This window comes from Chlorocebus sabaeus, chromosome X (genome assembly GCF_047675955.1).
Source record: "Chlorocebus sabaeus isolate Y175 chromosome X, mChlSab1.0.hap1, whole genome shotgun sequence".
Taxonomy (NCBI): Eukaryota; Metazoa; Chordata; class Mammalia; order Primates; family Cercopithecidae; genus Chlorocebus; species Chlorocebus sabaeus.
Genome location: NC_132933.1, coordinates 74,262,988 through 74,285,061, shown reverse-complemented (window position 1 = coordinate 74,285,061; position 22,074 = coordinate 74,262,988). Strand labels below are relative to the sequence as shown.

Genomic DNA, 22,074 nt, shown 5'->3' with positions numbered 1-22,074 from the left:
ATGGATAAAAATATGCACTTCCAAAGGGCGAGGTGCCCATTTACATGTTTATTAGTTAATTATCTACAGGCATCAGCACATTCTCTCATCTAGCACACTCTTTCTTGGGGTAAGTTTCTCTTTGAGAAAGATTTGATTTTGGCGTTTGGGGGTGGGGGATAGCATAACAAACTACAGTGGAAACACTGATGCTTTGAGAGTGTAAGGAAAGAAGTTAGACTTCAACTCTGAAGTGCTGAACAAGGATCTTCGTGTTGAATGGTAAAAAACGAGAATTTCCATTGTTTTGGCAATAATATTGTTTCCGTGGAACAGATACAGGATTTTCAGGCTGCTGTTTCATGTAAACACAGTTGTTCTAAAGAGCTAATTTAAAATCACAGTGTAGAACAATTTAGAAAGTATATTGGCTAGCTTTGTATTTCTTTGGTTTACAATTTATTGTGAGCTAACGTGGCTTGTATTATGATGAGGTTTCTTCTAGTAAAACTATACATGACATGCCTTTGATGCTTAATTGATTTATGGAGAATGTGACATTTGCTATATTGAATAATTCATGAACTTGCCCATAAAGGAAGAATCATGTTTGAATGAAAAACTCTGTCATAAACTGCATTTGCTATTATATGTGAAATTAATTGCTGTTCGCCATACAAATGCATCAATATGTCATCTTTAAACTCTCTTCTTGTAAATTTTAAATATTTTCAGTAAAAAGGTCTTACTGAGTTGATAAATATTGTATTTCAGTTACTTTTTAAAATGAAATTCAGCAATGTAATTTATCATTATTTCAGTGTGGAAAAGACCAGACAAATTCAAAGGTTAGAACATTTCAGAGCTTGGTGGGGTTATTCAGTTTGCTACCTTACAAAATTATACCATCTTTATTTATCTTGACTAACATGAAGACAATAATAATAACCTGAGATCCAGATTATCCAATGGCTTTGCAACACGTTTATTTTTCAGAACAAAATTCCAAACATTGTATCCCATCAACATAGATTATAAAACCCTTTGCCTTGTCACAGATGAAAAGTTGCACTCTTGCCAAGAAGGATGAGTTCACCTGATAAACTTGATGGCATCTACATTCTAAAGCATCTCCTGCCTATCAGAGATGAGAATGAAAGCCTTATTGGAACAATCAGGCCTGTCTTTCAGAATGTGCTCTGCAAGTAAAAGGGAGAACCAGGAAGATGCCTCACAGAAACATTCAGGCCAAGCTTAGCTAAAGCTTGATCTATTCAATTGCCTTTGTGGGAAAATGCAGTGAGAATTGTTGCCCTTGCTGTGGTTTGTTCAGCGCCTAATTGTGTAGTTACCTTTTGTCTGTGTATGTGGTCATGATATATAGTCTGCCCTTTGCCTTCTTGATGAGGGAAGAACAAAACCTGTAACGTGTTTGCGAATATTAGTACTGAAAATTGGGAGCCTGATAAAAGGTTACCTACCACTGGGAATCCACCTTTACTTTAAGTGGATAAATAATCAGTTATGAGAACAATGCATAGGGTAAATGATCTAATGATTCTACATGGTTATGTCCTGAAGTATGCTAATAACCTCATATTCTGAGGGGTGAAGTGACCAGGAAACAGGTGGGAAGGGTTGAGGGTTGAGACCTAATAATTAGAGTTGATATGCCTGCCGAAATGAGCACAAGGACAGAGGATGAGGAAAATAAGGGAATTTGGAAGACTTTAGGATATTAGTGGCATCTTTCTCTGTGATTCTTAGCTTCTGGTATTAATTAATACTATTTATTTCTAATATTCAAATAAATCTAGTAATCATTTCATTAAGTCTAACAAAAATTAATGACCCTCCTTGCTTGCAGACTTTGAGGAAATAAAAAATGTTTTACAGTGGCCAATGTAAACAGGTGAAAATAAATGATGGAAAAGAATAGCCAATAAGGCCACCAGCATGGCACTCGTTGAAGGTTGCTTTTCTGTCAGTCAAAACCGAAGATTAAAGGAGAAGAGAAACTGAGACTCAGAAACGGACTGTGACTTGCTCTCACAGTGCTCGTGATGGGGCTGGATGTGTCTATATTTAATTAGTATTAGTTATAAAAACTTCTGGGTACTTGAACTTCCTAATTTGATTGGATTTTGAATAAAAATTTTTCTGTATAATCTTTATCAACTGTGAAAGGCATAAAATAATGTTAATGCTTCTATCTTCCTTTACGATAAACCAATAAAATAATATTCATTTCATTCCAGGAATACAGATTTCTGGTGGAGTGTGAAAACCAACTCTCCTTAATATTAAGATGATCTCAATATATCTTAAATTATCTAATCATTTTATTTATTTTGGTTTTTTAGATTGTAGAAAAATCATTTCAGGAAAGTCGTAATACTATTTAGCAGTTTGCTTTGTTTTAGTCTACCTCTGTTTTGAAAAGGATGAGATGTAACAGTAGTGTAAGTTTGGAGCTAGGGGATGATTCTACTTTACAGGTGGAAGCACTGTAATGGGTAAATTCTAAATGCAGTTGCTACTTGTAAGAATTCCATTGCAGAGTATTTCTTGTTCTATACAAATATTTTGTGCAGAGTTTGAATTGGAGATGTTACAGACATGCTATATTGGGTAGGCCTGGGACATCCTGGTAAAGGTGCAGTGATTGTCAGTCAGTGTGCTAATACCCGGTAATTGAAGCCTTGATCATATCACTGTAGTTCAGTGGAGAGAGAAATTGTGTGGGGTGTAGGTAAAAAACAAGACAGTGGAGTCTCCACCTGTTGTTCCAGTCATCTTTCCCCTTCCCTTATGAAGGACTTGCCCAATGGTAACAGTTGTTGCCAAGAAAAGAAGAAGAAGAAAAAAAAAAAAAAAAAAACGTTAGTTCACACCAAAACAAAATTCTCCTTTGTTTTAGTATTTTTAATGTAACACATTACTTTATGGAAGTGGAGGGAAGTATTTTTATGTCTTTTGTCACTCATTATCTTTACGATTATAGGTTACCACATGTGGATTTTATGCATTAGGGTTTAGTCAGTACTACTAACAAAATATAGCACAGCAGTGACAGGTTGGAAAATACATTGTTTTTTTTTTTTTTTTTTTTAATTTATTTATTATTATTAAACTTCAAGTTGTAGGGTACATGTGCACAACGTGCAGGTTTGCTACATATGTATACTTGTGCCATGTTGGTGTGCTGCACCCATCAACTCGTCATTTACATCAGGTATAACTCCCAATGCAATCCCTCCCCCCACCCCCCTCCCCATGATAGGCCCCGGTGTGTGATGTTCCCCTTCCCGAGTCCAAGTGATCTCATTGTTCAGTTCCCACCTACGAGTGAGAACATGCGGTGTTTGGTTTTCTGTTCTTGTGATAGTTTGCTAAGAATGATGGTTTCCAGCTGCATCCATGTCCCTACAAAGGACACAAACTCATCCTTTTTTATGGCTGCATAGTATTCCATGGTGTATATGTGCCACATTTTCTTAATCCAGTCTGTCACTGATGGACATTTGGGTTGATTCCAAGTCTTTGCTATTGTGAATAGTGCTGCAATAAACATACGTGTGCATGTGTCCTTATAGCAGCATAATTTATAATCCTTTGGGTATATACCCAGTAATGGGATGGCTGGGTCATATGGTACATCTAGTTCTAGATCCTTGAGGAATCGCCATACTGTTTTCCATAATGGTTGAACTAGTTTACAATCCCACCAACAGTGTAAAAGTGTTCCTATTTCTCCACATCCTCTCCAGCACCTGTTGTTTCCTGACTTTTGAATGATAGCCATTCTAACTGGTGTGAGATGGTATCTCATTGTGGTTTTGATTTGCATTTCTCTGATGGCCAGTGATGATGAGCATTTTTTCATGTGTCTGTTGGCTGTATGAATGTCTTCTTTTGAGAAATGTCTGTTCATATCCTATAAAAATCCTAGAGGAAAACCTAGGTAGTACCATTCAGGACATAGGCATGGGCAAAGACTTCATGTCTAAAACACCAAAAGCAACGGCAGCAAAAGCCAAAATTGACAAATGGGATCTCATCAAACTAAAGAGCTTCTGCACAGCAAAAGAAACTACCATCAGAGTGAGCAGGCAACCTACAGAATGGGAGAAAATTTTTGCAATCTACTCATCTGACAAAGGGCTAATATCCAGAACCTACAAAGAACTCAAACAAATTTACAAGAAAAAAACAAACAACCCCATCCAAAAGTGGGCAAAGGAAAATACATTGTTATCTGCAATTCTGTAATAATGAAATCCAATGCATGTAAATACTATTTTAAAATTTATTGGGTCTCATTTACTCTAGTTTATATCATATAATGCTTTTTCTATCTTATGATCTTTTATAAGATCATTTTATTGAAAATATACATTTTATTGAAAAACTATCAGCTCTCTTTATGGCACACTATTATTACTATTTCTATTTCACAGCACCCATTGGAGGAAATCTCTAACTACAGTGCCTCCAGGAAGCTCATTGGTTATTCCAGTCTTAGATAAAATTGGTACCAGGATTTGGTTCGAACTAATGTGGTGAGTCCTACCCTCCTGATAATAACTTTCTCTACAAATTCCTAATTTAATTCTTCTACCTTTGCTGTAACAAATAGTTCCAACTTATTAAAGATTGTATCATCCGAAGATCCAGAATGGATGGAGGAATTGTAATTTGTTGTAATCCAGGCAATTTTGATGTAGATGAATATTGATTCTTTAGCTCAACCTCTCTCTGCCACTGGGATTTTCCTTTAGATATGGGAGACTCTTTTTATTGCTATTACCAGGTTCAGTGTCCAAGTATATCACATGAATTGGTGTCCAAACTGATAACTGATTTGCCTGTTCAAATATATGGAATAATGTCAAAATCCTGGCCGGCATATATGACCCTTACAGAAATTGGAAATGAGTTATTTTGGGAACACCCAAAAATTGTCCCAAAAGATTTGAGGCTTCTGCTGAGATGAGATATTGAGTCTCAAGGCTCAAGACAATTTTATAATATTAGGTTGAGCAATTTACCTGTAGTTGACTTACTCTGTAACTAAGTACTATGGAAAATTCTACTTTAGTAGGGCTGATGCAATCTTTGGCCCCATCATGTTGAGCACCAGACCACATTATTTCCCAAAGATTGGACTGTGTTATCAAGTGAAGTGTTAATGAGAGACTGAAGTATTTTTTTTTCTTTTTTGATGAAAAGAAAAAAATATCAAGTTAATCACTGAGAATAGGATTTTATCAAATTGAGGCCCATATCAGTTTCCTATTTTCCTCAAGTAAAACGGAGGGACAAAGCAGCCTTAATAATCTTATTGAAAACCAGATTAGATGTAGATAAGTCACTTTTAAAAGGATATTTCTTGCATCCAAAATGGAAGAGGTTGATATAGATCAATTTCCTAACTCCATTCTTGAGTGAAACATTTATCTATGGTTCCCTCCATATGGAATGCCATAAAGTTAGGTTTTGTTTTAAAAACTATTACGAAGCATCAACCAATGCATGGGAACATTGATACAAAACCTGCATGATTGTGACCTATGCCTGTGACTTGACTGAGAAAATTTCCTTAAGGTGTCTTATCTGTTAAAAACCACTGATTTGAGAAGCAACAGTCTGAACATATTCCCTATTGCTCCAGCAGGATTGTTTTGAGCTGTATTTTCACAACGTTTGTGTATTTTTAAATCTGCTTCACTGCTAAGTATCTATAGATAAGAACACAATAGATTTCATCTTCCTCTGAAAACTATTGTGTCAACTTTCATAAACTTTGACCAGAGTAGAACAAGGAAATGCTCTGGGGATCAGAAGCACTCTGACCTGGCGCTTATTAAAAGTGGAGCAAAGCAAAAATAATTTTAGTATACTCTGCCTTCAAGGCCTTGTCTTCCTGAGCTCTGGACTGTCCTCTGTAGGGACAAAAAGCAAGTCAGCTTTTCTAGGGTACTAGGAATATTTATGCCAGAAGTTGGAGCTTTGTTTTCAATGTATCATCTGAAAGTTTAGCATTTCATGAAGTAAAGTGATTTGGTTATTCATCCTTATAGGGCCAAAAGGCTAACTTTACTTCTTACAGGAGCCTTAAGGACCCCAAACATGGTTTACTTGTATTTTACTATCATTAGGAATTTTTGTTTTATTTTTTTGAAAAAGAGGAAATAATTGTGGACACTCTGAATTAGCTCCATGTGTAGATCGAAGTTAAAAGTTGAGGGTCAGATTTCTTTCCGGTCAACCTCCAAGGTACCTGCTTCCTGTCCATCGTCAATAAAAATGCAGCTATCCAACACTCTCTGACACCCTTAGGTGATTAAATGTCAGAATAATTGGCAGCAGAGGTTTGCAGAAGACAGTAGTTTAATGCTTCTTGCAGTGGAAAATGTAATTAACTGCATCAGTATATATTTTTCCTTCTTCATCTCATCTGAAGCTCAAGTGTTGGTCCTTTGTCTTCATTTGGTGCACAATATGTTGGCTATTTAGGAGGATCTAATAGATAGAAACACTGTTTCTTTTAGTCAAAAGAAAGGAAGCCAGTAAGAAGAGAGGCTAATATTGATTCTTCTTCAGAATCATCTCAAAAGCCAAATGCCTTTCTGGTTTTTTAATCATACCTGTATGGGAGATATTACCTTGAGGGCACACTCCTAGATTGTCCTGTTTGAGTAAATTATGTAGTTAAGGCTGAAACTCAAGGGGGTGCTTTCTGAGGTACAAGGTATACATGACACTAGAAGGATGTGTTCCTAATATGAACTTCAGGGTACCAAAAAGAGACAGAAATATGAAGTTACAGTTGTTTCAGGAAAAGAGAAGGAAACAAACTTATATAATGTTTCTCTGTGGTTAGGTAGAGCCAAACACTGGCCAGCTCATAAAGCAATTCACAAGCCCTATTGAGTCTTCCTAGCTTTCGCTGTGAGGCTTAGAGGTAAAGTTTATACAAGGAAGAGAGAGAGTATAGCCAAGTTACAGAGTGAACCAGTGTCTGAGTCAGAAATAGAACTCCTTGCTTCTAATGCTGTGTTAAGTCCCAGCACCACACCCTCACTTCTAGACGGCAAAGGTGGTTGTGTGTTCAAGCAACGGGAGCTATGAATAGGGCCATAGTGGCAGTTTTCCCATGCCCTCTCTTCAGGATTGAGAATGTAATGCTTTCTTGTCTGTCCTTTCTCTCCCACAAAGTTTGATTACTCAGAGCAGCAGAGCAGAAGTGCCAGGCATTTGCAGGCTGCTTGCTGTGGGTATAATGTATATGTTCCCGCGAACATAAAACTGAAGTGAGGGGATGGATATGTTAATTAGCTTGACATAATCACCTCACGTAGTATACATATATTAAAACATCGCCTTGTACTTACATAAATGTAGTATAATTGTGATTTGTCAGTTAAACATAATGCAAATAAAAAATAAAATGATTGAAATCATAAAAAATCTGAATGGAAAACTGGGGAGGTCTATTTGAAATATATCAACTTGAGAATCACAAAATAATATACAGCCAGTGAGCTAGAATCATGCTGCATAAAAGGATCACTAGTGGGCAGACTGGAGGGACTTTGGGCAGAAGGGAAAAGGCTTCTATTATAAAAGCATTTTCCAAATAAAATAATTGTACTGGCAGTACTTATTGTAGAAGATAAGTTCAAGCCAATCATAGTGAATAAAGCCTGACTTTAATGTTAGAGATTTTGCAGTCCCATAAATTCTGTTTTAATGATCAGTTTTATATTTTTGGACTCTTGATTGACCCACACCTTCCTCACATTCATTGCAATGCTATAATATTGCACTTATTGTATTGAGTGTGAGCTTTCCTGCTCCTACGACATACTCTTGTAGTACCTTTAAATATATGATAGATATTCAAAAAATACTTGTCAAACCAAATGGAATGTGCATGTTTTTTTCCAATCTGGGTGGACAGAATATCTTATTACACAGAAATCATATATGGAAGGCAAATTTGATTATTTGTTCCATCTTGTCTCTCATAGGAGGAAAATATTTCCTACCAGTCCCTAGTGTCAGAGTGGTGAACCCCTGCAGCCAGCAGGCCTCCTGAAAAAAAAGTCCATGGGTGACAGAAGATTCATTGACTTCCAATTCCAAGATTCAAATTCAAGCCTCAGACCCAGGTTGGGCAATGCTACTGCCAATAATACTTGCATTGTTGATGATTCCTTCAAGTATAATCTGAATGGTGCTGTCTACAGTGTTGTATTCATCTTGGGTCTGATAACCAACAGTGTCTCTCTGTTTGTCTTCTGTTTCCGCATGAAAATGAGAAGTGAGACTGCTATTTTTATCACCAATCTAGCCCTCTCTGATTTGCTTTTTGTCTGTACCCTACCTTTTAAAATATTTTACAACTTCAACCGCCACTGGCCTTTTGGTGACACCCTCTGCAAGATCTCTGGAACTGCATTCCTTACCAACATCTATGGCAGCATGCTTTTTCTCACCTGTATTAGTGTGGATCGTTTCCTGGCCATTGTCTATCCCTTCCGATCTCGTACTATTAGGACTAGGAGGAATTCTGCCATTGTGTGTGCTGGTGTCTGGATCCTAGTCCTCAGTGGCGGTATTTCAGCCTCTTTGTTTTCCACCACTAATGTCAACAATGCAACCACCACCTGCTTTGAAGGCTTCTCCAAACGTGTCTGGAAGACTTATTTATCGAAGATCACAATATTTATTGAAGTTGTTGGGTTTATCATTCCTCTGATATTGAATGTCTCTTGCTCTTCTGTGGTGCTGAGAACTCTTCGCAAGCCTGCTACTCTATCTCAAATTGGTACCAATAAGAAAAAAGTTCTGAAAATGATCACAGTACATATGGCAGTATTCGTGGTATGCTTTGTACCCTACAACTCTGTCCTCTTCCTGTATGCGCTGGTGCGCTCCCAAGCTATTACTAATTGCTTTTTGGAAAGATTTGCAAAGATCATGTACCCAATCACCTTGTGCCTTGCAACTCTGAACTGTTGTTTTGACCCTTTCATCTATTACTTCACGCTTGAGTCCTTTCAGAAGTCCTTCTACGTCAATACCCACATCAGAATGGAGTCCCTGTTTAAGACTGAAACACCTTTGACCACAAAGCCTTCCCTTCCAGCTATTCAAGAGGAAGTAAGTGATCAAACAACAAATAATGGTGGTGAATTAATGCTAGAATCCACCTTTTAGGTATGAGAACTGTGTTCAGGTCCAGATATGGTTTCTCCTATAAGTTTTCCTATGCTATAAACTAAAGATTTGAAGCTAATGATACTGAGAACAATGCACCAAATCCAGTCAGATACATTTGTTTGAAGGTATACTGTGCAGTTTTTATTGCTGTTTTGTTCAGTAATTATAGGTCAAGTCTAATTACAACAACCAAGATGGATTGCCAAACTCTCCTGCTTGGTTGGAATTTCATCGTATCACACTATCCATGTGGCCAGTGGCATTTGATAATATAGAGATGACTTTGAAACTTTCAAAAAGGTATTTCCATTCCAGTGATATTTGGTAATTAGGTTGGACCTATAAATATAGAACAAATTCAGGGATTTTTAAAAAATTGTGTTACTACTGATACATGCTAGTTTTATTTCTCTTTTGAATTGTCATTGAGTTTATTTTAGCACAAGAATATTTTTAGCCTAACATTATTAATAAGAAATGTGTCAAATTTTTGTCATCGGTAAAATATGTTATGTGCATTTTGAAAACAGAATAAATTGTGTTGGCATGTACGTGGGTGGGAAGAAAGAGAAAATTAATGGGATTTACACAATTATAATCACCAGCAGTGTGAGTTTTAAAAACTTCGTTGGTTTTACACCACATTAAAATTTTCATGTCAAACTTCAAAGCCAGAAAGCTGCTAAATATGTGTCTGGCAGGTAAAAGCTGGAAAATTACTTAAAACAATAAAATGTCAATAAAAAACTGGAGCAACAACAACATTTTTTTTTCTTAAAAAGTCATGTTATCTTCATTTTGGGAAATTAGGTTCTATAAAATCTTTATCCTCCCTATTATACTTTGGAGCACAGCACAGCCAGAAAGGGGCTGCATTTGTGCCCAGGTCAGGAGCAAATTGAAAAAAATAAAGTAATAGAAATAATCAAACTATAAAGCAAAAACATTTATTAAAAACTGAATTAATCATTTTTGGAGGGAGGAGTAGAGATACATTACCTGAAAATACTTATTCTTTCTTATTGAATTTTGGAGTATAATATAGCCAGGAACTGCTGAATTTGTACCCCTAGATTGGAAGCAAATCGAAAAAAAAAATCCAGCACATAAGCTAAACCAAACCAGAACAAAAAAACTAGAGAACCCCAAGAAAAACAAAAATAATAATAAAAAAAACCCTCAAAAATAATTTGTAACACTTTCATTACCTTTTGTTGAGGTTCTGTAAATTTAAAAATACCATGTCATTTGCATAAAATGTTGAAGCACAATGCAGCTACAAAGTGGCTAAATTCATCTCCTGGTTAGGAGCAAATTGTGGGAAAAAAAGGTCAAAAATCAAACTCCTATCAAACAAACAAAATGAGCACAAACAAAATTTAGAACTTGCATTTTCTGAACATCTGAAAAAGTTACAAAACACTATAACATTCATATGATGCTTTGGATCAAAATGCAACTAAGAAGCTGCTAAACTGGCACCCAGTTTAAAAGCAATTAAAAACAGTATTTTAAAATCTACAAAAAAGAAAACATTTTTTATAGTTTACTTAAACAACAAAAATCTTTAAAACTCTTACTATTTTTTAAACTAAAGTGGATATTTAAGAATATTAAAACTTGTAAATATAACTTCTGAGTTGAAAGATGCTACATTTTTGCTCAAGTCAGAAGCAGTGGAAATAAACCCTCACATACACACATACACAGCAGCAGCAACAACAACAAAAATTAAATGTTACACCCTGAAAAACAACAAAAATCTTTCAAAATGTGCATTAATCACTTTTAAAAATATTTGGATAATATGACAATTTAAAAATGCTAAGAATTTTAAAATAAAACTTCCAGGAACAATGTATCCTGTAGGTTGAACTTGTGCCAGAAAGTGGTTAAACATTTATAAAGCACAGAAGAATAACAAAAAAGTAAAACTTCTAAAACAATAAGCAAATTTTAAAAATTCATTAACTTGTTTTTTTTTCTGATGATATGCAGACTTAAAAATACTGAGATTTTTAAGTAAAAATCTGTGAGCGTAATGTAACTTTAAAAACTGTAAAATCTATGTCTGGGTTAGGAATGAAGTGGAAAAATGCTAAAACAATAGTAAAAATAAATTCTTAAAACTGGCATTACTTTTTCCCAATGAAAGTCCTAAAAGTAATTATGCATTATATAGTTTTATGAAAAGAGGCTATAGATGGAATACGTAAGGCATTAGATTCAGTTAAATACAATTAGGTTAAGGTAAGTTCAGTTGTTAGATTATATGGTAGGATGAAATCAGTAATAGAAGCATGAATAATCTTTTATTTCTTTCAGTATTCATGTTTTTCCATTTCTTGTAAGTATAAAATATATGTGAACGTTTGTTTGTGCCCTTGCTTCTTAACATTATAAAATTTTATGATTATGACACCAAACCATTTAATGGGATATTAACTAAGTTGAAATAAAATATATTATTAAATGTTTCTTGTTGTGTAATTTCCATGTTTAGTTTTAATTTTTTTATATTTCACTTTTTAAATTTCCATTTTTATAGTTAATATAAATTGCTAATAATAAAACTTGTCACATTAACAATGTAACCAAGAAAACGTAAAGTATAACTAAATATAAAAGTGACTATGTTACATCGAAAGGAAAAGCAATTTTACGGCTATAATTGCAACTTGGATTTTAAATGTTTATTAAATGTAATAAAATATATTTGAATTATCTAGCAGTTATACTTTGATCAATTATTCAACTTCCTTTATTTTTGGCCACCCAAAAGCATATCTTCTTTATCTTCCCTCCATCTTTTCAAAAAGGAATTATTGGAATATATTTGCTCAAATTAATTTCAGTAATTCATTTCTGAGGCTATCTGAAGACCAATGCAAAATTGGCAAATGGCAAATTCCTGGGTAACTTTTCAGGGATCAAGACAAAAGACTAATGACCTCTTTTCCTGATTTTTCTAACTTGAGTTTGATTTATTTGGGATTGTTAGCCAAGTTGACTTTGGATTTTAATTTCTAGGATTCGACAAAATATTCTAGGACAACTGGGAACCCTGGGAAAAGCTAGGGCAAACAGATCATCTGACAACAATAAGATGAATGTAGACCTAAGTGGCTGACAGATTAATACCTAGAACAGGTGATGGTCCCGATATAGCAAGACAGGGAATTTCTGGTCATCATTCTTATACCTCTAACTCTCAGGGATGGCAGTGTCAGCATCTGAAGCACCATATGCTGTGTTAGGTCCCCATGAGATGACAGCAAACTCTGCATTTTCTGATCATAACTAGCATGATCGGCCCTAGGCTACATTTAAAACTAGAGTAATTTTGCCATTAATGATGTCCTAGGCCAGGTCCCCAGAAACATAGGGACAGAAGCTGTAGATTTCATATCCCTATTTGCCCTCTTCTACCTTTTTTCTCCACCCCCAATCCCTGTACCTTATATTTAATATGGTTTCCCAAACTTCACACTCTCTACCTGTTTTTCCCGTGGTCTTTGTGTTCTCCAACATCTTTTCCCACCCTCCTCAGAAATATTGCTTCTTCCTGAACAAAAACACAACACATAAAGCTCTGTCAAGACAGTGACAGGCTGAACAGATTTACATTAAGGTGTGAATGATTGATCCCCCATTTTTCTCTCCTTGACTGGTTTTAACCTTCTGGTGTTCGCATCTTAGAAAAGGAGTCTGTTTAATTCAAATGACTGTCTGAAGCAGGGTCAGGATGGGAAAACATGATTGTCCTAGTAAATGGTAAATCATCTGTCAAGCCTCAGCCTCTCTTGCCTTGAGGTGGAGCTTCTGCACTGCAGACTTTCTTGTCCTGCTCCCTTGAGCCCACTTTGTGTTCTGTTGAGTCCAAAACATACACCACCTGCTTCTAGACAGCCCTCTTTTCCAAAACCACCTGAAGTGACTGGGAGCCTGTATTCTCATTTCATATAGGCATGGATTCTTTCCCTCAACTATCTCCTGATTCTGGTGGGTTTGGTGAAATTAGGTAAAATAAGAAGCAGATTGTTTATATTTTATGAACAAGGAAGCAAAAGAGCACAAGCTACTGAGTCAAAATCTCCACTGTATACAGAGTTTTAAGAACCATGTACTGCCTACTGTTTTGCTTCCTTCCCTCTCTGAGGGCCTGGAAATGAAGCTCTTCTTTACTAAATATACAGAGAGATACTGAGTTCAGGACTTCAGAGGAACAGGTCTAGTGTGAGGCCTAAAATGTGGCAGTGAAGGAAGTCAAGCGGGTTCTCAAGTTGGCATGCCTTGTGTGGCCCTAGCAGCCAGCTTTCCTTCCTGTTTATCATGCAGCAGTTCAGACTTTGTAGATAAAAAGGTAGTCACAAAGAGCCTTCATGCCTTACATTGATGTTCCAGGGTAAATTGTCTTCTCTTCACATTGTCACCTTTCCTCCTCAAGTTGGTGGTAGCAAAACCAAAACTATGGGTCGCTTTCCTCAATTGGGAACCTGGAACTTCTTGACTAGACCCAGTTCAAGGCAGTTTGAAGTTCCTGAGAAACAAATTGGCTGGGACAATGCCTAGGGATCCAAAATTCATTCATTTACTTATTCAACAAATTTCTTGAATACCAACCATGTGTCAGACATTCTTCTAGGCACTGGGGGTACAATGGTGACAATAACAGAAAAAAATCCTTGTCATTTTAAAACTTATGCTCTAGAGTCAGAGCAAGCAGAACCACCAACAAACAAATAAACAAGTTAAAAGTAATAACAGTGTTTTATGGCTGGAACCATGGAGGGTGTCAAAGAGAAGAAGAAGAAGGTTTCTGTTGTGCCAGAAATCCTTAAGAAAAAGCAAAGTAATTTTGCAAAGCTGAAGATCAATCACCGGGGAAAGAAGTTTGCCCAAAGATGCTTTGAAAAACAAGGAGAAAACTTATCTATGAAACCGCGAAGCACTATTACAAGGAATACAGGCAGGTGTACAGAACTGAAATTCAAATGGCTTAAAAAAGGATGAGTTTGTGTCCTTTGTAGGGACATGGATGCAGCTGGAAACCATCATTCTTAGCAAACTATCACAAGAACAGAAAACCAAACACCGCATGTTCTCACTCGTAGGTGGGAACTGAACAATGAGATCACTTGGACTCGGGAAGGGGAACATCACACACCAGGGCCTATCATGGGGAGGGGGGAGGGGGGAGGGATTGCATTGGGAGTTATACCTGATGTAAATGACGAGTTGATGGGTGCAGCACACCAACATGGCACAAGTATACATATGTAGCAAACCTGCACGTTGTGCACATGTACCCTACAACTTGAAGTTTAATAATAATAAATAAATTTAAAAAAAAAAAAAAGAAATTCAAATGGCTAGGATGGCAAGAAAAGCTTCAAATTTTATGTACCTGCAGAAACCAAATTGGTATTTGTCATCAGGATCAGATGTATTCATGGTATAAGGCCAAAGGTCTGACAGGTGTTGCAGCTTCTTTGCCCTCGTCACATCTTCAGTGAAACCTTTGTCAAGCTCAACAAGGCTTCAATTAACATGCTGAGGATTGTAGAACCATATATTGCATGGGAGTACCCAAATCTGAAGTCAGTAAATGAACTAATCTACAAGCGTTCTATGGCAAAATCAGTAAGAAGCAAATTACTTTGACAGATAATACTTTGCTTGATGTCTTGGTAAATAGGACATCATTTGCATGGAGGATCTGATTCATGAGATCTATACTTTTGAAAAATGCTACAAAGAAGCAAATAACTTTCTGTGTTCCTTCAAATTATCCTCTCCATGAGATAGAATGAAGAAAAAGACCACCCATTTTGTAGAAGGTGAAGATGCTGGCAACAGGAGGACCAGATCAACAGTTTTATTAGCAGAATAAACTAAGGTGCCTACCATGCTTATTTTTTCTAATATGGTCAGTAAATAAGCAGTACCTGCTCTCAGATTAAAATAAAAAAATGTAATAAGAACAGATGATAAGTGCTATATGCAAAAATAGAGCAAACATGTACATGAAACAAAATTCCATGCTCCACAGCAGGACTGGATTTAACTTTAATGGTTGTAAGCATTCATAAGATGAAGATGCTCCATTCTCAATAAACACATAAAATGTAAATGACGAGTTGATGGGTGCTGACGAGTTGATGGGTGCAGCACACCAACATGGCACAAGTATACATATGTAACAAACCTGCACGTTATGCACATGTACCCTAGAACTTAAGGTATAATAACAATAATAATAATAAAAAAATAAATAAATAAAAATAAAAATAAAAATTAAAAAAAAAGAAAACTAATACTAAACTTACCAATGCATGTAAGGAAGTACAAAAAAAAGTTGATTCTTAGATATCGCATTTCTAACGCTTGTTTTTAAATGGGTTATGAGGGCCTGAAGTGCTGTTGTCCAAAATTTGTGCTTAGTTAATACATTTTGGAGTGTTTATGATCTGGTTCAAGCCACAGGGATTCCAGAAGACTAATGAAGGTCCAAGCCCAGGCAACCTCTGGTCAGCAATGCTGATCATGTTTTGGTCTCAGCATCACCTTTCTTGTGCTTTCTCTTGCTTTAGGCAAGAGACTCTCTCTCCCTCTTTCTCTCACCCCCACTCCCACACACACACCCTCCTCCTTCTTGCTGTCTCTTTTCTCTCCACTCTTCCTTCCCTTACTGTGTCCCCTCCTCTCCTTTCAGCAAAACATGCTCCCAGGGAAGGATCTGAGTGCAAACTGTGCTGTAACAAAGAGCTTTGGGCTGGAAGTTCAAATCTGGTTTTGTACTCAGATCTCCTACTCACTGTATAAGCTTGGGCAAGTCTCTTCCTTTCTTTGTGCCTGAGATCCCCATTAGCAAAATGAGCAGATTGGACTCAGTGATCTCTGAGGTCAAACTTTTTGGAAAACATTTCACAAAAATGGCTGCCTATTCTCACTTATATGTGAGGCCAGAAGGAGTTTGAATAACAATAACAATATTAATAAATGCACTTTCAAATGCTTGATATGAGGCCATAGAATTTTGCTTGCTACTTTCTGATGCATATTGAGTATTTGAAAGTGTATGTATTGATATTGTTATTGATGACAAAAATGAGGCTTAGGAAGCCTAAGTAAGTTGCATAGCCAATAAATGGCAAAACCAGGACTTGAACACAGGCTGTCTGATTCTAAGCCCCTTTCAGCCATGGGTAGACTGTTTCTAATATATAATAATAGCCACAAACATTTATTGCATGCTTTCTATGTCTTAGACATTGTGTTTTACATATATTATCTCTTTTAATATTTACAACAATCTTAGGAGTAGGTAATCTTAGTATCTCTACTTTACAAGTGACGGGACTGAGACAAAGAGTTAAGAAATATGCCCAAAGTATTATAAATAATAAGTGGATCTGGATATGAAATACAACATCTAATCAAGACAAGGGGCCTATCATCTGGCCCTTACCTATTGCTCAACCTCATCTTTCTTCATGGGTACATGTGCAAGTTCATTATATAGGTAAACCTGTACCATGGAGGTTTGCTGTACAGATTATTTCGTCACCCAGGTATTATGGCTAGTACCCATTAGTTATTTCTCCTGAACCTCTCTCTTCTTTCACCCTTTACCCTCTGGCACACCCAACTGTCTCTTGTTCCCCTCAATGTGTCCATGTACTCTCAACATTTAGCTACCACTTATAAGTGAAAACATGTGGTATTTCATTTTCTGTTACTGTGTTAGTTTGCTATGGATAATGGCCTCAGCTTCATATATGTTTGTGCAAAGGGCATTATCTCATTTTTTTATGGATGCATAGTATTTTGCGGTGTATAGGTACCACATTTTCTTTATCCAGTCTACCACTGATGGGCATTTAGGTTGATTCCATATTGTTGCTATTGTGAATAGTGCTTCAATGAACATACATGTGCATATGTATTTATGATAGAATGATTTACCTTCCATTGAGTATATATTCAGTAATGGGATTTCTCGTTGAATTGTAGTTCTGTTTTTAGTTCTTTGAGGAATTGCCACACTACTTTCCACAACAGTTGAATTAATTTACACTTCCACCAACAGTGTATATAAGTGTTCGTTTTTCTCTGGAACCTCACCAACATTTGTTGTTTTTTGACTTTTTAATAATAATCATTTTGACTGGTGTGAGATGGTATCTCATTGTGGTTTTGATTTTCATTTCCCTAATAATCAGTGATGTTGAGCTTTTTTTCATATGCTTCTTGGCCACATGCATATCTTCTTTTGAAAAGTGTCCAAAGCACTGCTCAAAAATTCAGAGATGACACAAACAAATGGAAAAATATCCCATACTCATCGACATGAAGAATCGATATCGTTAAAATGGTTGTACTGGGCTGGGTGTGGTGGCTCACACCTGTAATCCCAGCACTTTGGGAGGCCGCGGTGGGTGGACCATGAGATCAGGAGATCGAGACCATCCTGGTTAACATGGTGAAATGCAGTCTCTATTAAAAATACAAAAGCAATCATCTGGGCATGGTAGTGGGCACCTGTAGTCACAGCTTCTGAGAAGGCTGAGGCAGGAGAATGACGTGAACCCAGGAGGTGGAGCTTGCAGTGAGCCAAGATTGCGTCACTGCACTGCAGCCTGGGCAGCGGAGGGAGACTTCGTCTCAAAAAAAAAAAAAAAAGGCTATACTGCCCAAAGCAATTTATGGATTCAATGCTATTTCTATCAAACAACCAATGACATTCTTCCAAGAACTAGAAAACATCTATTTTAAAATTCACATGGAACCAAAAAAGAGCCCAAATAGTCAAAGCAAACCTAAATAAAAAGAACAAAGCTGGAGGCATCACGTTACCTGACTTAGAATTATACTACAAAGATCAAGTAACCAAAACAGCATGGTACTGACACAAAAACAGACATGTAGACCAATGGAAGAGAATAAAGAGCCCAGAAATAAGGCCACACGCCTACAACCATCTGATCTTTAACAAAGCTGATGAAAACAAGCAATGGGGAAAGACTCTCAATAACTGACTAGCTATGGGCAGAAGATTGAAACTGGAACTCTTCCTTACACTATGCACACAAAAAATCACCTCAAGGTGGATTAAAGACTTAAATGCAAAACCCAAAATTGTATAAACCCTGGAAGGAAACCTAGGCAAACCATTCTTGACGTAGGAGTGGGCAAAGATTTCACGATGAAGATGACAAAAGCAATTGCAATAAAAGCAAAAATGGATAAATAAGATATAATTAAGCTAAAAAGCTTTGGCACAGCAGAAGAAACTATCAATAGAGTAAAAACAGACAACCTACAGAATGGGAGAAAATATTTGCAAATTATGCATCTGACAAAGGTCTGATATCTCGCATCCATAAGGAACTTAAACAAATGTACAAGAAAAAAAAAAAAACATTAAAAAGTGGTCAGCCTCATCTCTTACTACTCTGTCCTTCACATTTGAACTCCAGGTACACTAGTCTTCTTTCCATTCTCTTATTATATTCAGTGAAGCTCATTCTTATCTTAAGGTCTTTGCCTCTGCTGTTTCCTATGCTTAGAACACTTCCCACCAGGTCTTCATGTGGCTGACTTCTTCTCATCATTTAGGTTCAAATGCTACCTCTTCAGAGAGGCCTTCCTTGATCATCCAATCTACACTAGACACCCAGTTACTTTTATCACATTACCTGATTTTAATTTTCTTCATAGTACTCCGTGATATTCTTTTTTTAAATTTATTTGTTCAGTGTGTGTCTACATCACTCCCTTCCCCTGCATAAAAGGTAAGCTCCATCAGGGTAGCAACAACTTTTTCTTTTTCAATATGGTATCTGGTAAATAGACACTCAAATAATATTTGTTCAGTGAATCAATGTGGCATACCTGGGATGGGAAATCACATCTGTATGACTTTAATCCTCTAGCTCCATACTCTACTGCCTCTGAATTTATCACTTGAGCCTTCTCTTTACACCAAAATGCGACATCTTTTCACATTGCTTTATGCAAACTTTTAGCAGAATATGAACATTGAAGAGCAAAGTGTTTTCATTTTACAGTACAACTGGCAAAGTACATACTTAATTGCCTAGATGGCTACTTTTGTCACACTATCTTTTTTTACTTTGGGGTATTTTGCAGATTATAGAGGTTCCCAAATATCCAAATGTTCAAGGAAGATATCAAAGAAAGGAGACAGACCTTGAACATATTTGGAACTCTTAAACTATATTTAGGTCCCAAGTAAAAAATTCCACTTTTCCTTTTGCAGTTTCCTGTCATTTAATTTGTACCCTCTGGTATTTGTTGGCACTTTTGAGTTATATATTAGACTGGCGCTCTTGGTCCATATGGCATGTCACACAGCACATAAAGTTGACTACAAAGAAGTATCTTGTTACTGGTGATTCTGAAAAGTCTGTCATTCCTTTCAGCACACATTCCCCTGGTTGATTTGCAGTCTACTTCTTTACTAAAAACCACTGTCTAGCCATTGAAAGAACATGTTTTTACTAAAAAAGAAAAAAAAAAAAAGTGAGCAAGAAGGAAGGAGAAAGTGCTATGTGATTGGATGTCATCCAGGAAGTGCTTACATAGCTTTAACTGTAATGGAGTATAATGGCAGCCTTTTCCTAGGAGGCTCTGAGGCCAATCCTCACAGTTTTCTGTTTGCAGTTTTACTAGGAGAACTCTATGCTGGCTTCTCAAATAAAATGTACTGCTATCATCATCTGCCAGGATGCTAAGTGAAAAGATCCATTATTTTTGATATTTAATACCTTATAAATTATATGGAGATTGTGTTGACCGACACGGACATCTGGAATGATGGTCAGGGATTTTTTTCCTAGGTCAGATAGACTGAGTGTCTGTTTGTTCATCAATGACCAGTTATGCATTCATAGAAAAAAGGTCTCTTCTCAGCTGCTGGTCAGCAAACCTCAGAGGAATTGGAATTATTGAGTTTGAAGGAGGAGATGCAAATGAGCAGTGGCTAGTTGGAATTTTTACGGGAAATGTATAGCTGCCTGTTTCCTAACAAAGGTGAATTGTGAGAGCTGACCAGGGCTTGAAGGACAGAGAAATTCTGTGTTGGTTAAGCAGAGCTAGATGTGTTTTTGTTATTTTTTCACCTTCCATATTGGCTATCTCTGCAGACAGTTGAAGGTGCTTGGCTTTTGAACATTGGCCAGGAGTTAACTCATTTCTGACCATAGTCTCCAAATTTGCTCCCGAATTCATTCTCAAGAAGAAAAAGATGAAAACTGCAAAACGAATAGTAGCATCTTCTTGGTCACGAAGACTTTTTAGTCCACTCTTAATTCACCAGTTTTTTTTTCCTGCTGAAACGCTTGCAGTTATGTTTCTGTCCACAGCTTCAGTTTGTTCTGGGGCATTTTTGGCTTCACGTTTAAGCCTTAATATAGGGAGTGCCTGACGCACCCCGCCCTAAAGCAGGGCATGCCTGGGGATTAGCTGTTCTCACAAGCTGAGATGGATTTCAATGAGCTGTTCACTCTGTCTTGCCTGGCCCCCTGTGACAAATGGCATGCCTTTGCTAGGCAGCAAACTGGGGCTGAGGCTATAGAGAAAAAAGTAAATGAAAAAAACCCTTTTACTAGGTTGGAAAGCAGGGCATGACAATTAAGGCTAACAAGAAGGGCCATCTTCATTCAATTAACAGATGGTGAGTTAAATAGCAATGAAATTAATATTTTTTATGATAGTTTGCTAAGAATGATGGTTTCCAGCTGCATCCAGAAAACCAAACACCGCATGTTCTCACTCATAGGTGGGAACTGAACAATGAGATCACTTGGACTCGGGAAGGGGAACATCACACACCGGGGCCTATCATGGGGAGGGGGGGAAGGGGGAGGGATTGCATTGGGAGTTATACCTGATGTAAATGACGAGTTGATGGGTGCAGCACACCAACATGGCACAAGTATACATATGTAACAAACCTGCACGTTATGCACATGTACCCTACAACTTAAAGTATAATAATAATAAATAAATTATAAAAAAAAGAAAAAAAATATTTTTTAAAAATAAAGTCAGATAGTTCAAAGGCATCAAAACTGTTTTAGTGAATATAATTATTTTTAGTTAACCTTTAAAAATTTTTAATAGCATTTAACAATCAATTTCAGTGTTGTTTAAGCCCCAATTAAAATACTGTACTCAAGAAGTCCTGGCTAGCAATTTGGTTTCTGCACATAGAGTTTACTGTGTGTGTGTATATGTGTATATGTAGTATGTGCCTATACTCATAGAATATCCATTATATGTTATAGACATATGTATCGCTATGTGAGGTATGTATATCATATATCTTTCTTTAAAACGCATGTTTTGTGAGTAGGTAATGATATTTGGAAAAGACAGTTTTTAACAGGAGTACAACTTCAGCTACCTGATGACCAGAAACAGTAGGTATTATAAATTTCTCTTTAATGAAAGTTAAGAGTGAGGGTAGGGTTATTATAATGGGAATATTTCTGCTGTGTTGCTTTCTAGAGAAACAAATATTACATAAAATATTATATGAGCTTTTAAAATGAAAGTCAATAATATAATACAATACCTCCCAACACAACTCCCCAACAGCATCTATTTAGCAAAATTGTAGCTAATTATCATTCATTTATTATTTATAATTATCATTTAAGTCCAAATCCAAATGTCTCTTCCCCTAGGAAAGTCTTCTTATTATCCTCAGGTAGAACTAGCTGGCCATTCTCTACTCTTGATTACCACAACATCCTCTTTGTCATATTATATTATAATTTATTTTATTTTACATTTACTTCTCTTATAAAACACATTTACCTCTGTGGGGACCAT

General features: G+C 36.5%; 1 protein-coding gene across 1 annotated transcript; it reads left to right on the top strand.

Annotated features, from left to right (window-relative positions):
• Positions 1-4,451: 4,451 nt before the first annotated feature.
• Positions 4,452-11,586, top strand: LPAR4 (lysophosphatidic acid receptor 4). Its single transcript, XM_037996238.2, has 2 exons — positions 4,452-4,541; positions 8,016-11,586. Exon 2 carries the CDS (start codon positions 8,095-8,097, stop codon positions 9,205-9,207), a length of 1,113 nt encoding a protein of 370 aa, XP_037852166.1. The 5' UTR covers positions 4,452-4,541; positions 8,016-8,094; the 3' UTR covers positions 9,208-11,586.
• The last annotated feature ends 10,488 nt before the right edge of the window (positions 11,587-22,074 follow it).

Excerpts from the sequence above, each read along its gene's own strand:
- LPAR4 (XM_037996238.2), top strand. The coding sequence starts at position 8,095 with ATGGGTGACAGAAGATTCATTGACTTCCAATTCCAAGATTCAAATTCA.